The 17781-nt window shown below is 42.1% G+C and overlaps 1 protein-coding gene and 1 pseudogene across 1 annotated transcript; one reads left to right on the forward strand and one right to left on the reverse strand.

Annotated features, from left to right (window-relative positions):
* Nucleotides 1-2356: 2356 nt before the first annotated feature.
* Nucleotides 2357-5129, reverse strand: LOC139416734 (fidgetin-like protein 1; annotated as a pseudogene).
* Nucleotides 5130-9991: 4862 nt separating this feature from the next.
* On the forward strand, nucleotides 9992-16887 carry LOC139410003 (tubulin--tyrosine ligase-like). Its single transcript, XM_071155426.1, has 7 exons — nucleotides 9992-10698; nucleotides 11320-11398; nucleotides 11530-11762; nucleotides 11997-12132; nucleotides 12322-12591; nucleotides 12791-12934; nucleotides 13472-16887. The coding sequence occupies exons 1-7, from the start codon at nucleotides 10530-10532 to the stop codon at nucleotides 13677-13679; spliced, it is 1239 nt and encodes a 412-aa protein (XP_071011527.1). The 5' UTR covers nucleotides 9992-10529; the 3' UTR covers nucleotides 13680-16887.
* Nucleotides 16888-17781: the final 894 nt, after the last annotated feature.

Consider the following 17781-nt stretch of genomic DNA (forward strand, 5'->3'; position numbering starts at 1 on the left):
GTCATACTGGTCCTCACGGGTTTAGATTACATGCGCAGACCGTGATCATAGCTCAAACTGGGACAAATAAAAGGGCATAATACTGTGAAACATGGATGTATGGGCCTATTTGGCAGTCAGCAACTAAAATAATACACAAGACATGTTTATCTCCAGTGTATCATCTATATCATCTGTATCATCATATATCCTCTTGACAGGGATCTTCAATTCAAAGCCAAAACTCAACCCAACATTCCTAGACATATAACATAAGGTGTTAAAGATACATGACGGTAGAAGATGACATTATTCTTGGTGTCAAGTGGCTGGATCTGCCAGCGCCTGAGGAATTCTGTGCATCTGGCCCGGTCCAGCTGCGGGGAGCCCCGCTGTTCTGACAAGCTTCCACCAGCCCTCTGGGATATGCTCAGTACTTGCATTGCTGGCTAATTTTACAAAGTTTCAACACTGAAGCCAGCCCCAGAACTCTGAAATATTAATCAGCAACTTGACAAAAAGATGAAAAATACATGAAATACTTTTTTCATGGTCTTCCAGTTTTTCAAAGATTGTTTCATGAAAATTACATTACAATTTCATTTCATGTGTGCACAATCTATAATCGTCTACTCCTCGACCAGTGGCAGTCTATGTCCAGAAAGGCGTTCAACTGAAAAGGAGATCAACTACATTCAAAATCTCTGTTGACTCCTTGTGCATCTGGAGGACCAAGAATTGGCAGAGAAGGAAAAAAGTTGTGGCTTTCAGGAGAGGACAGTCTTGCATTTGGTGAAACCTGACTAAATAGCTTTGTGAGGTCAGCAGGATACCAAAAGTACTTGTTTTGGGATAATTCAAATATGGATTCTTACACAAACATTAAATGAGTTTTCCTGTTTTGTCAAGTACCAGTTTAATAGCACATAGTCACTGTGGCAGGAAGAGAGGCAATACAAGGCAGATCTGTGGGCAAGTCTTAACATGAGACCAGGATACTCTCAGCGTTAACCAACTTCCCCAGCCATGGTTGGCACATCCATTAGTTAAAGGCCCCTTACGGTTATCTTTTTTTACAATGAAAATTGTCAAAAAAGGAGAAAAAATGCTTCTTAGCAAAGACCAATTTCTTAAGCAAGAATTTAGCTAGGTCTGTCTGGGAGTTGTCTGAGTGAGAAGCCTAGTTGCATGAGCCTAATGGGAGGGATCAGTAACCTGAAAACTAGCTGTTATTGGTAGAGAGGTTTGAAACACTCTTTGTTATTCATCGATTAAAACTTTTTGGGCGACCGACCAGACTCACATAGAAAGATGCGTTATAGATTTGTCATTCTAATTGAAAGTCTAAGAAGCGGTAGATCTGTTCTGTGCTACATTTCTATGCCTATCATTCTTAAGTTTCATTTCTTCGTCTTTTACTTTCAGTTTTATACACCAGCTTTAAACAGCTGAAAATAAATATTTTTTCCAAAACCAAAAGTATTGTCACAGCGGTTTAGATGGCACAACAATTCTCTACACTATCTTTGTTTTGTCACAAACTGAAATTAGGCAAAGTATTAGAATTTTTACAACCAGCAAATGGCGAGGAGATTTCTGCATAGTGTACCTTTATCTTATACCGCCTGGTGATCTCGCCAGGCAGGCCAAAACTCCACCAAACCAGGCTCAAATTTCAGGCGGTCTTCTCAAACAGCCTTTACACTAAAAGGGCATTATCATCATCTTCACAGTATTACTCCAACCCCTTAGTGTGGAAATATATATAAAACGCAGTAAATAGACCAATAAGAGTTTCAAACCTCTGTCAATAACAGCTAGTTTTCCCCTCCCCACTCAGACCACTCCCTGACAATCCTAGCTAAATTATTACTTTAGAAATTGCTATTTGATAAGCTATTTTTATTTCTTTTTTTTACCATTTTAATTGAAAACAAATCACAGTAAGGTACTTCATTTTTACCCAGAAATTACTTGATAGAGATAAAAACAGCTGCATTGGACCTTAAACAAACCCGAGTTGATGAGAAACTGATAGCTGATGTAGGCCTATATTCATCTACTTCGGATAAACAGGTAGCAAATGGAGTGAAAAGGGAACATATGGCCACATGGCCCCATAACCCACCCTCAGAAAAACACTTTGCCACATTTCCTCTCTGTGTACAAAAGGAAAAGCTGTTAGCAATGCATTACCATAGAAGAAATTCAGCAACTTTATTAAGAACATATTACTTACACCAAAATCTTATTTCGTGAATCCAAGGGTAAAAAAAACCTAATAACATATATTTGTGAATAGATATACTGTGCCATGGATCAGTAAGTGAAAAATCAAGTTAACAATCAGAAGGAATATTTAAAAAAAAAGCCTCATCTTATGGTAGTCTGTCGCAGGAAAACTAACATTTAAATGAAAGGTCATTTACTGAACAAAACAAATTAAATATATCCCCAACAGCAGTAAATGTTAAATATAGGCTGATATTTGTAATGGGAGTCTATACTGCTGCCCAGATCAACGACCACAACCAAAAGTCTTGTTCCACTCCTCATAGAGCTCCAGGTCTTTGGCTGAGATGCTGGGCTTTACTGTCCTCAGGGCCTCCTGGAAGTCACAGTGGAGGATGGGCCGCACCTGGTCGGGGGTGATGGTGGCAATGTCACGGAGCTGGATGCTCCGGATGGAGGATCCCGAAACAGCCCCAGAAAAGCCGTCCCTGTGACCACTGTCTCCAGCTCGTCCTCTCCCAGCTGGCTCTTCTCGTGGCCCATGAGGTAAGAGACTATCTGCTGTCGGGCAGCTGCCTCGGGAGGGGGATGTAGACGCTTGGCAAGGCGGCGCCGGGCCGCTTCGTCTATCTCCTGAGGGCGGTTGGTGGCCCCCACCACCAGGACGCGGTCGTTGGCTGAGGTGGCTGCCCCATGCAGCTGAACCAGGAACTGTCTTTATCCGTCGGGATGAGTCGTGCTCCCCGTCCGTACGCTGGGACAGAAGAGTCGATCTCGTCAATGAAGATAACAGCTGTCTGATGGCAGCGGACGATGGCAAAGAGTGCTCTAACCATCTTCTCTCCCTCCCCCACCCACTTCGAGGTGAGAGACGAGGCACTGATGCTGAAGAAGGTGGCCCCTGACTGGGTGGACCACGGAGGCCAGTGAAGATGTCAATTCAGAGCATAGGCCACACCACAATCTCCTTGATCATGGCCTTTGCAAACTCCAGGCCAGCGATGTCGTCCCAGGCTACGGGCGGTCCATCGTCCATAATTTCACTGATGATAAGCTCGATGATCTTGGGCTCAAAGTTTTTCAGATGCTCGTCTACTGGCTGAGTCTCCTGAGCATTGGTGCTACCAACAACACTCTCTTTGTCCTCTGGCCTCGACATGGGGGACACAAATTTGGAAAATGTCCCCCGTGGTCTGTTGGCCCCCAGTGACTTCTTCGTGGCACCCCCAATGGCAGCTGCCATCGCAGGGGGCTGCTGGGCTCTCTGGGACTGGTGGGGGTGTTTTTTCTGCTGATTAACAATAAACTGCTCCCTTGCCGTTTTGAAGTTTGTGCCACCACAGCATGGGTCTTGCCTTGCCTGTCCTCCAGATGCCCCCCCTCTGCCATTCTCTCCACCAGAGTTGTAAAACGTCTTCCTCTTGGAGGTGTTAGAGTTTAAGACAGACTGGTGACCTGCAGGGGCTGGATTTGGTTGTGGTGGAGCTGAGGAGTGCTGGCAAAACAGAGACTGAGCCCATGCTGAGGGGCCAGCAGAGGAATGGGGGTAGCTGGGGACTCCCTGAGCACCTCTTGGTCTTTCTGCTGTAGCACTATGTAAAATGCTTAAAGTGCCGTTGCCCTCAGGCTTGGGCCATGATGGGGGTCCCAATGCTTTGAATGGAGTCTCTGCAGCTTCGAGTCCAGTGGAAGGGCACTGCCTCTGTTCTCTTGTCCAACGAAGATGTTAACATCTGCAGGTGCCACAAGGGACTTTCCACCCCGTCCCAGCCCGAAGCACCTTCCGCACGCACGGCAGCTCCAGCACACCCGCAGTTGTCAGGGACGATTCCCATTTGTCGCTGTGGTTCCTCTGACTGCAGGCCAGGTTCAGTACACTCTCTGCATAGTTGTTAAGCCCCGTGCGAGGTTCTTCCGAGTCCAGCACTGCGCTCCGAGTAGGTCCTGAGCAGGCTGCCCGTGCCGGCCTGAGAGAGCTGGGCGCTCGCCCATGCATATTGTATGGCAAGGATGTGCACCCGATAGGCGTCTGCCGTCTGTTCAGGTGTGCAGGTGCCAGATGAAATGTCAAAGGATCTCCTCTGCCACTCGCCCAGGTGTGCACCACTCATGCCTGGCGTGCTCCTGCCTGTTTGAGGAATGGGGGACAGGAGTCATTAAAAATGCATGACACAAGAAGCAGCCAAGCAAACAACAACACACACACATTTTATAAATTCCATGAGTCTTAAAAAAAAAAGACATCACCACATTATAACACTTATTCAATATAAGTTATGTCTAGACTTACAAGTAGCTAAACTTACATAGCCAGCTATGACATATTGTGATGATGAATATACCGATAAGTGAAAGATAACGTAGTGCCAAATATGTACCCCTTAGCATTGGCTCCAGCCTGTGGCAGAAGCCAGCTAGCTGTTTCCCCTAAATTACTGTTGTCATTTCTCACTCACGCTGCGCATATTCTCATAACAAAGCCTTGATAAATGCTGCGCGACTAAAACAAAACGACTTGGAACACAATTTACATTTAGGATGCCCATTTTCTCAGGAAAGAGGGATGCGCTAGCCCGGGCTACCCCCGAACCAGCGCCAAATTCGAGCTTTCCATGGAAACGGGACTCCATTGTTGGCTAACGTTAGCTCACTGTTCCTAGACTGTTTAGCTAACTACTGTAGTACCGGCTAAACTACTGTAGTACCGGCTAAGATAGCAAGATCCAAGTTAGCCAGTTGACTTAGCTACTAACCTACTGTAACTGTCGTGTTAGACATCTCGACTTACCACAGATAAGTAACAAACAGCTGTAGCTTGGAAAATAGAGAGCATAACTTTTTGCACCATGAAAAAGTTGTTATATCAATATCACATTCGCAGCTGGAAGTACAAAAAATTATTCCCGCGCCAACTCTTTGAAATCACCTCTGTTATTTTTGGGTACGTCAGGTGACCTTTCTTCTTCTTCTTCTTCTTCTTCTTCATTTTAAAATTATTTTTGTCTTCTTCTTCAATGATATCATGGCGGACCGCAAACAAACTTTAAAGTGCATGCTGCCATCTATTGTGCTGGAATGTATTCTGCCCAATTCTATACTATTTTTTTAAATATATATTTTTATTTAACCTTTATTTAACTAGGGAAGTCAGTTTAATTTTTTAAAATTTACAATGACGGCCAAACCCAGACAATGCTGGGCCAATTGTGCGCCGCCCAATCGGACTCCCAATCATGGCCGGATGTGATACAGTCTGGATTCAAACCAGGGAGTGCACCACACATTCTGCCATGAAAATACATTTCTAAACCAAATAAATCCCTACCAACTCCCCAACCCCCTAACCCCATTAAACTTGATCTAAATCATGCTGAAAAACTCCACCCTTGTTCAGCATGTCAACAGCCATATCAACAGTAACATCTGTTACCCCCAATATCCCTTTTGCCGTCTCCACAATAACCTTCAACCTGGCATTTCTGTTTTCCACAACCCAAATCTTATTGATAACCTTACCAATAAAAGCTATGAAGTCAACATTGGCACCGCACATTCATGAACGCAAGATTTCGGAACCATGCCAGGACCATCAGAAGCACCAGCCCCAACAGTAGGTCCACTTAGTACAGGAACATCCTTATAAGCTCCATCAGTCTGCGCTGTGGTTCTACCAATCTGTCTTACAGCCTCTGCATATAATACATCATGACTGATCCTATATCTCTGAGCCTCTCTAGCGTCTCTCTGCACCTGTTATCCACCAAATGCTACACTGAGTTTTCCCCCACAATTACAGCACTTAACCTTCACATTGCTTCAACATTCACCGTAATCATGGCACATATTTTCTTTCCTTTACAATGAGCAGCTACATGTCCCATTCTTTGGCATCTAAAACATTGCAGTGCATATGGGGCAAATTCTCTAACATTGAAACTAAGGAATCCTATATGTACTTTTCCAGGAAAACTGGAACTGCTGCCAAACATACCCTCGTAAAACTGACTGTCCTACCGATCCTCAACTTCGGCGATGTAATTTACAAAATAGCCTCCAACACTCTACTAAACAAATTGGATGCAGTCTATCACAGTGCCATCCATTTTGTCACCAAAGCCCCATATACTACCCACCACTGCGACCTGTATGCTCTCATTGACTGGCCCTCGCTTCATACTCGTCGCCCACTGGCTCCAGGTCATTTTCAAGTCTTTGCTAGGTAAAGCCCGGCCTTATCTCAGTTCACTGGTCACCATAGCAGCACCCACCCGCAGCACGCACTCCAGCAGGTATATTTCACTGGTCAACCCCAATGCCAATTCCTACTTTGGCCGCCTCTCCTTCCAGTTCTCTGCTGCCAATGACTGAAACAAACTGCAAAAATCACTGAAGCTGGAGAGTCTTATCTCCCTCTCTAACTTCAAATACCAGCTGTTAGAGCAGCTCACAGATCATTGCACCTGTACATAGCCCACCTGTAAATAGCTCATCCAACTACCTCATCCCCATACTGTTATTTATTTATTTTGCTCCTTTGCACCCCAGTACTTGCACATTCATCTTCTGCACATCTATCACTCCAGTGATTAATTGCTATATCGTAATTACCTCGCTACTATGGTCTATTTATTGCCTTACCTCCCTTATCTTACCTCATTTGCACACACTGTATATATACATACTTTTTTCCCTACTGTATTACTGACTGTATGTTTGTTTATTCCATGTGTAACTCTGTGTTGTTGTATGTGTTGAACTGCTTTGCTTTATATTGGCCAGGTCGAAGTTGTAAAGGAGAACTTGTTCTCAACTAGCCTACCTAGTTAAATAAAGGTGAAATAAATCAAATAGAAAAGACAGTATAAGTCTGCAATGTTTCAGCTGTGAAATCTTGGAGATCAAAGAACCTTTTAGACACTTTCACAATGATTTCCAGTTTCTTTGATTTTTTTGTTCAATTGTCCTGTACAAATAATCACTAGAGCAATAAACGTAACAAAATCAACCTTCTTCACAATTAATATTTCAGTATCATCAACTGACTGACATCCACAGACTGTTGGGCATCGTCCACTGCCATAGCAGTGTGTTTCCAGCTACTCTTCTGGACTGTGAGTTCATTACGCTTCGTAAAGATATTGCCCTACCAACTAACCCTACACCCATTAAAAAACCTCTCCACTATTCAACTACTTGGCCCGAACTGATCCTACACCAGGCCAGCAGCCTGGGAGGACAGGACACTATCGCTCAACACAGCTTGTAACTCTTCTGCAGTAAAATCTTGTACACCAAAGTACATCTCTGCAGCTGCCACCAACACAGCTGCTATCTGTGATTTGTTCCTGCTGGGGCAGGTAGCCTAGCGGTTAAGAGTATTGGGCCAGTAACTTAAAGGTCACTGGTTCGAATTGCTGCAACACAACCATAAGCTTGGCATACGTCAGGTGATGTCACTCCTACGCAACACTCGTTTCTCAATCATGCAGGGATTTGTAGATCTATGTAGCTATACGTAGGGCTAGATGGGACTTATGTTTACACCTCCTGTGAACACTTGTGTAAGGGAGGTAAGGCACTATAGTCTAGGGTACAATTCTAACTGGGCCTAACCCTGAGCCCTCCCCTCTCAAATCAAGTGCATGACGCCATCTGGTGGTGAATATATAGCTAATACCAGAAAACTGCTACTGTACTTTGGAAATTAAAATATGTTCAGTTTAATTAGGGATAGTCTTGGCAAGTCCAGAAAATCCAGTCCAATAAGTTCAGTTCAAGTCCAGTCAGTCCAGGCCAATTAGTCCAGTCAAGTATACTCCAGTCCAGTCTAGTCAGTCAAGTCTATATACGGTACCAGTCAAAAGTTTGGACACACCTACTCATTCAAGGGTTTTTCTTTATTTTTACTATTTTCTACATTGTAGAATAATAGTGAAGACATCAAAACTATGAAATAATACAGGTGGAATCATGTAGTAAGCAAAAAAGTGTTAAACAAATCAAAATATATGTTATATTTGAGGTTCTTCAGGGTAGTCACCCTATGCCTTGATGACAACTATGCAAACTCTTGGGATTCTCTCAACCAGCTTCATGAGGTAGACACCTATAATGCATTTCAATTAACAGGTGTGCCTTGTTAAAAGTTAATTTGTGGAATTTATTTTCTTCTTAATGCGTTTGAGCCAATCAGTTGTGAGTTGACAAGGTAGGGGTGGTATACAGAAGACAGCCCTATTTGGTAAAAGACTAAGTCCATATTATGGAAAGAACAGCTCAAATAAGCAAAGAGAAATGACAGTCCATCATTAGTTTAAGAAATGAAGTTCAGTCAAGGTGTAACATTTCAAGAACTTTGAAAGTTTCTTCAAGTGCAATCGCAAAAACCATCAAGCACTATGATGAAACTGGCTCTCATGAGGACCGCCATAAGAAAGAGGGTAACCCAGAGTTACCTCTGCTGCAGAGGATTAGTTCATTAGAGTTACCAGTTTCAGAAATTGCAGCCTTCATGGTCGAATTGCTGCAAAGAAACCACTACTAAAAGACACCGATAAAAGGAAGAGACTTGCTTGGGCCAAGAAACACGAGCATTGGACATTAGACCGGTGGAAATCTGTCCTTTGATCTGATGAGTCAAATTAGAAATGTTTGGTTCCGCTGTGTCTTTGAGAGACGCATACAGTAGTAGGTGTGGTTCCCACTGTGAAGCATGGAGGATATGATAGTGTGGGGGTGCTTTGCTGGTGACACTGTCAATGATTTATTTAGAATTCAAGGCACACTTAACCATGGCTACCACAACATTCTGTAGCGATATACTATCCCATCTGGTTTGCGCTTGGTAGGACTACATTTGTTTTTCAACAGGACAATGACCCACAACACACCTCCAGGCCGTGTAAGGGCTATTTGACCTAGAAGGAGAGTGATGTTGCCGCATCAGATGACCTGGCCTCCACAATCACCTGACCTCAATCCAATTGAGATGGTTTGGGATGAGTTGGACTGCAGAGTGAAGTAAAAGAAGCCAACAAGTGCTCAGCATATGTGGGAATTCCATAAAGACTGTTGGAAAAGCATTCCTGAAGCTGGTTGAGAGAATGCCAAGAGTGTGCAAAGCTGTCATCAAGGCAAATGGTGGCTATATTTTGATTTGTTTAACACTTTCTTGGCTACTACATGATTCCATGTGTTATTTCATAGTTTTGATGTCTTCACTATTATTATACAATGTAGAAAATAGTCAAAATAAAGAAAAACACTAGGCTTGTCCAAACTTTTGACTGGTACTGTATGTCCAAACAGTGTTGGACCCCGGACATTGCTCTGCATTGCATTTAACTTTATAATGTTATGTCTCATTATTTAATTAATATAATCTGCTAGGTATTGAATAGGAGCCAAGTTCAACTGACCATTATGAGGCCCATGCTTTCAAGTGAACGAGATACATTCAATCTGGACATTTGTTCAGGGGTTACATCTATATCAATTTCAAACAATCAAAATAGAGGTTTCTCTTAAACCAAAAATAAATGTTTCTCTACCAAAACCTCTGGCCCTTAAATCTCTTACCCTCTTACCCTCTTACCCTTACCCTTTAAAATATATCATATGCTTTCTGAGATATACAGTTACATCATTATTTCCGTTATACACAAATTGAAATAGAAATCAAAAGTTACCTTATTGCTTTTTGCTCTACAGAAGGTATTTAATCTGATAACCTCAAGTGAGGTATCGGAATAGAAAGACTACATCAACCACAATCCATTGCAGGTCATGTTTATCCACGTTTCATGTGACGATAGATGATGGATGACAGCTGTGGGCCAAGAATAAAAGGACCGTTGATCTGCAACAGAACATTATGGATATCTTCTGTTTGGTCGTTTTGTCCTCAAATTGAACAGCTGAAATCTTAGCAAAGTAGCAGTTTACATAGTTAACCAGTCAAAAAAAAATTCTGAAGAAAAATATCCAGCTACCAGAGTAATCGACAGCAATATACTGCTTTGACAGCTAAGCTAGCTAGTTAGCACACCAGATAGGTTCTCGACCAGACGTGTGACCAAGTAGTCACACCCTAATCTGGGGCAACATGAGTGAAATGTAGACCAGAATAATGCAACATGTAGTAGGACTTTTGTCATCGTGAAAGAAATTCATTTTTTTCAGAATCTGGACATGGCTGCCTCATCATGCTACAGCCGCCCGCGAGATAGCGCTTGCCAGCCAGTCTGCTAAATCAACTAGCTACATCGGAGCTTGAAAACAATTCGTTTTTTTTGTTGCACATATAATATTGTGGTATTATGAATTCACCCATGTATACATTTGTCGCCCGAGACGACAACAGTACTATTTATGCTGAAGTTTCCAAAATTCTCGTCGCTACTGGACAATGGAAGAGACTGAAAAAGGATAATCCCCGATTCAACTTGATGTTGGGCGAACGGAACAGACTGCCATTTGGACGGCTTGGTAAGAGTTAACACTTTTGGCATACGCAGTAAATGGTCTTATATTGCATTGAATGCATTTTGTTGCAGTGTCAGTATTCTTGTTCTCGCCCTCGAGCTAAACCCATGAATTGTGTCGCATGAAACCGCTGATGTAGACCTCTGATGGAGGCCCATAGGCTGATACACATCACAAGTGCTAATCTGGCACTCACTGCAATGCGCCCAGTCTCATTGGGAGTCAAACCAAGACCTCCACATTATGCAAAAGTAAAAAGAAAGTTACTCCCTTAAACCACTGATAATTTTCCAGAATTATTCATTTGTGGCCCACCCCTGTCTCAGTTTATGATCAAGAGTTTGGCCTTGACTATCCTGGAGCTTATTGTCTATTGCTACTTTGTTACAAAATTATAACCATATTTTGGTGATATCACTGTATCCACATGCATCCTTGGTCACTGAATCGTATCCTCTGTGGATAAGTCAGAAGATGCCACAAGTAGGCTATATTGGACACACTGAAATGCCGTGTTTGACCTCTGAGAGGGAGAAGGACCTAAATGAATTCTTGTTTACACCGCCCTATTATAATCACTTTCATCCCTTTTTTTTCCTGCATGCGTTTGTTTCTCCTCCACAGGTCATGAGCCTGGACTGATGCAACTGGTGAATTATTACAGAGGAGCAGACAAGTTGTGCCGCAAAGCATCTTTAGTCAAGTAGGCATTTTCAAACCTTGACAAGTTGAAAAGGTTCCAGTGTAATAATTTTCATTTTGATGCTGTAATTTTCACTAAATCCTGCTGATACTGTAAATATCATCAATATCCGCTTACTTTGCATTGTGCAGGTTAATCAAGACTAGCCCGGAGCTTCCAGATCCTGGCAACTGGTTGCCTGAATCGTATATCATCTATCCTACTAACCTCAACACTCCCATTGCGCCTGCAAAGAATGGCATAAGCCACCTGAAAAGTAACCCCAAGACGGATGAAAGAGAAGTTTTCCTGGCCTCTTATCACTCAAGGAAGGAAAGCGGAGAGGGAACAGTGTGGATCGCCAAGTCATCTGCTGGAGCAAAAGGTACCAAACAGTCATCATGTCTAGAGGCTCATATTTCTACTAACAGCTAGTACTGCTAGATTCTGTAGTCATTTGGTATTATGGGGGTGGAGCTCTCTTTTTAAGCTAATGCATGCCTCATATTTTTGGAAGTTTCCTTTGACTACCCAGGGAGTTACAAACACTTTGTTGGCAAAATATCTATTCCAAGGATTGTATACAAAGATGAGGCTTGGGTTGGTTTTCTTGTTCCAGGTGCTGGGATTTTGATATCCCACGATGCAAATCAATTGCTGGAGTTCATTGATAATCAAGGGCAGGTTCATGTCATTCAGAAGTACCTAGAAAGACCACTACTGTTGCAACCTGGCAACCGTAAATTTGACATCAGGTAAGCGGCTGATACTAATACCTTTGAGTGATAGCACATCTAGTGTTTATTACACATTTATTACCAACAAAGACCATATTGGCTTCTAATACACAATTCAAGCTGTCTGAGGAACAGCAAAATAAGAAATGTTATCGCTGGTGTTTTTCCCAGTAATCTGACTCTGCGGGTTTGCTGTTGTGTTCTTAGGAGCTGGGTGCTCGTGGACCATCAGTACAACATCTACCTTTACCGGGAGGGTGTGCTGCGGACGGCCTCGGAGCCCTACGACAGCTCCAACTTCCAGGACGTGACCAGCCACCTGACCAACCACTGCATCCAGAAAGAGCACTCGCAGAACTATGGCCGCTACGAGGAGGGCAACGAGATGTTCTTCGACGAGTTCCGGCAGTACCTGCTGAGCACCCACAACATAGTGCTGGAGACCAACATTTTACCTCAGATAAAGCAGATTATAAGGTAGCTACTTCTCCTCCGGTGCTGTTTTTTTACTTTGTTGAAGGAGATGGAAAAATACAGTTTTGTTCAATGACCTTAAACTTGGCCTTTCCCTTAACATTGCGAAGTTCTACAAATAGTTATTTATAGGTATTTGCTTCACAACTAGGCTATACTCTACTTAGACTCCTGACAATGGTTGTTCTGTCTGGTCTCCTAGGAGCTGTCTGACATGCATTGAACCTGCCATCAGCACTAAGCACTTGTCCTATCAGAGCTTCCAGCTCTTCGGCTTTGACTTCATGGTGGATGAGAGCTTCAAGGTGTGGCTGATAGAGATCAATGGAGCTCCGGCCTGCGCACAGTCAGTCCTATTTTATATTCTTCTCCCAGTGGTCATAAAAACGTAGGCTATAAAACTGTGTCTCTTATATTGTCCTGTTAATCCTCTTCCTCTTGCCTGCACTCGGTTGGGTCATCCTCTCTACATCCGTTATACTGTTATTCATTACATTTTATTCATAGAATCTTTGTTGATTTAAATGATTTGAGACCTGTGCATGGTGTGTGCTCTACTCAGACTGACCGGCAGTTGTTTGTTCATTCACGCCAAGAGGTTTGGGCTGAAATATTAATTCCTTTGAAAATGTTTGTTCCATTGTTCAAGGCTTAGAGGGCTTTACTAACTTTTCATGTTAGGATTTAATGGATGTTTTATTTTAAGATCTCTGACTTCCCGGTGAATCTGAATGTGCTTGAGTGTAAAATTGTCCTTTGAATTGATTTTCCATGCTAGATAAATTTTCTGGACTCTTGATCATTAATTCCTCCCTATATAATCTGTCTGATTTTAACTGGCATGGCATCTTATTAATTGCGCTGTTAACTCTCCCTCCTCTAGGAAACTCTACCCGGAGCTATGCCAAGGTATCGTGGACGTGGCCATCTCCACTGTCTTCACACTGAACAACGATTCCGAACCACGATCATCTTCCTCCTCCCCTGCTCCCTACTCCTCCTCCCCTTCATTTTCTGCTCTCACCTCATCCTCTTGTTCCTCTCCGAAACTGAGAGGACCTCTCCACGTGGGCCCATTCACCCGATTGTAAGCCCCCCCGCCGCTTCAGAAGTTCCACCCTCCGCTCCTCACTTCTAGGCTTTTCTGAGAGGTCCCACAGGTCTGGAAGCTTGCCACCTCATTGGTTCTTGTTTGGCAAGTCTCAAAGTGGTTTGCCCTTGTGATTGACTGAAGATTGAATGTGGGACCTTCTCGTATGTGCTACCAGATTTTCCTCTCTCATACACCACAATGGAAGGGCATTTCAGAGGAAAGCCTGGGCAGACATGCAGAATATGAATGTGGAGACTTGGTGAATGTTTGGGTGATGATGATGAATGGGCGACAGACTGATGACCGGTTTGGGGGTCCCAGAGCAATGAGAGAAGCCCTTGTGTTTCAGTGCTGCCACTGAGGCTCCCCTAGACTGTGTATGGATGACCTCTGAAGATGGAGGGGATGCTTTACTTATTATACAGACTAGTGCCTTACATCTCCACCCATACCCACTTAAAGATGCAACCTGACGAATTAGCATAGCATTTCTGCTACTGTGTGTTACGTGAGCCAGTGTATTGTCGGTCAGGCAAGTGTGTGTGTATGCGATGTAGACTTTTTTTTTTTTTTTCTTCTCTCTCTGGGTTTGTAGATCTTTGGGTTTATCCACAAAAGTTAGCATTCCTACATCTTTGTTTCATATCATGGTTATTCACAAAGCCCCGGAGAGTTTTGTGTACTGCAGTTTTTAAAAGTATTAAAGCAAAAAAATAGGAGGCATCCAGTTTCTATTTTATTGCTATGTAAATTGTATTATAGCTATTTGATAGCTATTATTCTGCGCATGCCGTGTAGTTTTTTTAGGTCTTCGATTTGAGACCTTTTTTCCCCAAGTTAATTTAGTCAGTGTTGTTAATTCCCCCCTTGTATAAGAGAAGATTCATAGACAGATTACTTATTTCTGTCAACAGAGTATTTGTTGAATGACTAGAGAAACCTTCCCTGTCCAACTGAGACTAGATTTGCAACTTTCTAACATTTCAAACTATTTTGAACCTTCTATGGTTCTGCCAGTAAAACTGTTAGAATCGGTCACTTTTATTCTCCCAAGTACATTTACATATAGGCCTACTTGGAATTTGATTCGGTGAAATGGTGCTGCCACAGTACACAGAATCAACAAACAGAATATAGATGATAAACATATACAGATGGAATATATTGACAAGGAATTTACGAATCCACATACACTGTACACAGTTACGCACAGGGGACCTCCGCTACAGCTGTAAATCAGTTTGTTTGTCATCTTAAGAGGGACTGCATGTTGGTGTGGATGCTTATCTCCTAATGCAAGTAGGCCTACTCTCCCCTTTTGCCTCTAATACTGAGAGTTCTTAGCCAAGCACTTCCTTTAAAATGGTCTCTTTATACTTTTTACCTTCCCAATAGGTCCATGAGACGCACCTGTTTGTCAAGAACTGCATTGCATTTTGACACCAGATGTTTTGAAATAGATTTGCGTAGTTCTGCACCAATTGCTTTTGCAGAAATGTTTGTTTAGTGTGTGTGTTGGTGATGCTTGCTCAAAGAAAATGTGTTTCTTGTTAGTTTTTGCTTGTTTATTTAAAACATGTAGTGAACTTGAATTAAACGTAGTAGCTTCAACCCCAGAATTGACTTAATGTCAATGCAAGTTTTTTTTTTTTTTTAAGCGGCAATCCATAGCAGTGAAACGGCCACGTCCATTTGCGATCTTACAACAACAGACCAACACTGTCCCCCCCCCCCCCCCCCCCCTCGGACATCATTGCATGCGCGATAGAACAGCAGTACTGAGTTTTTTTTTTTCTTCTTTTTACCACGATGCTGGATGCTCCTTTCTTCAAAACGATAACAAATGCGCCTGGGGCGGATCTCAGATTTAAGTGTATTTATTTTTTAAGTAGTTTAAGACTATAAACAGTCAGTTAGGTTTTTAACACAGCTTCCATGATGTTAAGTGAACTTGTGAAACCTGCCTGCTAGAAAGTTGTTTTCCCTGCCCTTGTCTCTTTCTGTGTTTACACTGTGATATTCAATGTAGAACACCTGACCACATTCAGTTTACAGATGCTTTGTAGCATTATCACCCACAGTTATCCCATAGGACAAGGTAACTTAATCTATGTTAAACTTTGTTTTAAGTATGAGTTAGTCCCTTAGCCACCAACTTCTTTCTTCAATATCACACATTTTCAAATATTTTTAGTTGAGGAAATGCTTCAACGTGTTTTGAGTGAAACACTACTTAAGGGACAACATTGAGATATTTAATCACTGTCTTTTTTTTATGTTTAAAGATTGCTATGAAGTATGGTGTGAATGACTGCTTGAATAGTATCTGTTTGATATGCACATGGTCAAAGCATACAATGTTTATGAATTATAATCTATTTGTGGTTAAATGTTCGGTTAGTTTGTATATCAGAGGGGCACAAAAAAAAGGTGTTGGTTTCTAGATTGTTTTGCAAAATAAAAAAGACCAACTGTATTATTCAACACATTGCTTGGGAAAACAACCAAAGGAAATGATCAGTATTATTATACAAATTGGGGAAATGTCTTTCCATCAAAGGGAAGGGGTGCCTTAGTGGGAATTGCCTCTTGATGTTTGGAAGAAGCAATAGACCTCCTGCATATAAATGCACCTTTCATTTGTTTGATTGTAAAGATGTGAATTTGCCTATTGCTATTTGGCATGTGTCTGTGTGACTGTTTTAATTGTTCAATCTTTTGTAATGTCTGGTTGTACTCATGCAGAGTTTCTTTGCACTGAACGTTTCCCATTTTTAATTACCTGCTTGGTAGGTTATGAATTCTTATTTCTTATCAATGAGAACTTGTTTGTATGTCTCAAATCAATCCCCCCCCTCAGTATTACTTCCCCAGCTATGAAATCTGTGGGTATGATGTATTTCAAGTCCTTTTAAAGTGCATTCTGTATCTTCCTTTGAGTGTATCATGGCCATGGGAGACAAAGAAGTTAGATTGCAACTTTAAATCAATCATTATCAAACATTTTCACTAAACCAAGGCAGCCAAGAATAAATAAATCGGTTGACACAACAGCAACATTGGCACATTGAAATGTTAACCTCTCCCCCAGTCAAAATGATTTAACTGTATTTAGTCAGATGAATGCCTGTTTCTTTTAGCTAATGTTTATCAAACTTTTGCATGAAAACTGTCACATTATCATGGAGAATAAAATGTATCATTGATCTGAGTCTCCTGACTTCTCTTGTGGCGCATAAGACCCAGGGATTTACACTAGATATGACATGAAAGAAAATCATAGATGTTGTAAATGATTGCCAGCATTGACTTTATCCAACTGAATGGCAGTCATGATGACTGCAATCGACCAACACAAAGGGCGAGTTCGACATTGCAGCCGACTTTAAAGGCGAGTCGAGATTGACAGATCTCCAAATGTCCTTGCATCGTAAACAACTACTCTGTTGGTGCGTTCCTTTGCCAAATCTTACAATGCCTGGATAGGTGTTTTAAGTATCGGCTTACCACAAATGTTAGCAATCTGTCAGTTAATGACAGACGTTGGTCAAGTTCCCCTGATCAGATGTTGGATGCATCAACCAATGGTTGTGTGCCACGTCAGACTGACAGATTTCTATAACATGATGTGGTTGGCTTATGTAAAATACCTATCCAGGCATTGTAAGATCTGGCAGGCGACGGCTGGGAAGAGAAACACGCCCGTTGTCAGTCAGTCACAATTTACCCATTTATCACGGTTTTGATGCTCTCGAACACGGCCACAATCAAATCAAATCAAATTTTATTTGTCACATACACATGGTTAGCAGATGTTAATGCGAGTGTAGCGAAATGCTTGTGCTTCCTAGTTCCGACAATGCAGTAATAACCAACAAGTAATCTAGCTAACAATTCCAAAACGACTACCTTATAGACATGGGGATAAAGAATAAAGAATATGTACATAAAGATATATGAATGAGTGATGGTACAGAGCGGCATAGGCAAGATACAGTAGATGGTATTGAGTGCAGTATATACATATGAGATGAGTATGTAAACAAAGTGGCATAGTTAAAGTGGCTAGTGATACATGTATTACATAAAGATGCAGTAGA

This window comes from Oncorhynchus clarkii, chromosome 1 (genome assembly GCF_045791955.1).
Source record: "Oncorhynchus clarkii lewisi isolate Uvic-CL-2024 chromosome 1, UVic_Ocla_1.0, whole genome shotgun sequence".
In the NCBI taxonomy this organism is placed as follows: domain Eukaryota; kingdom Metazoa; phylum Chordata; class Actinopteri; order Salmoniformes; family Salmonidae; genus Oncorhynchus; species Oncorhynchus clarkii.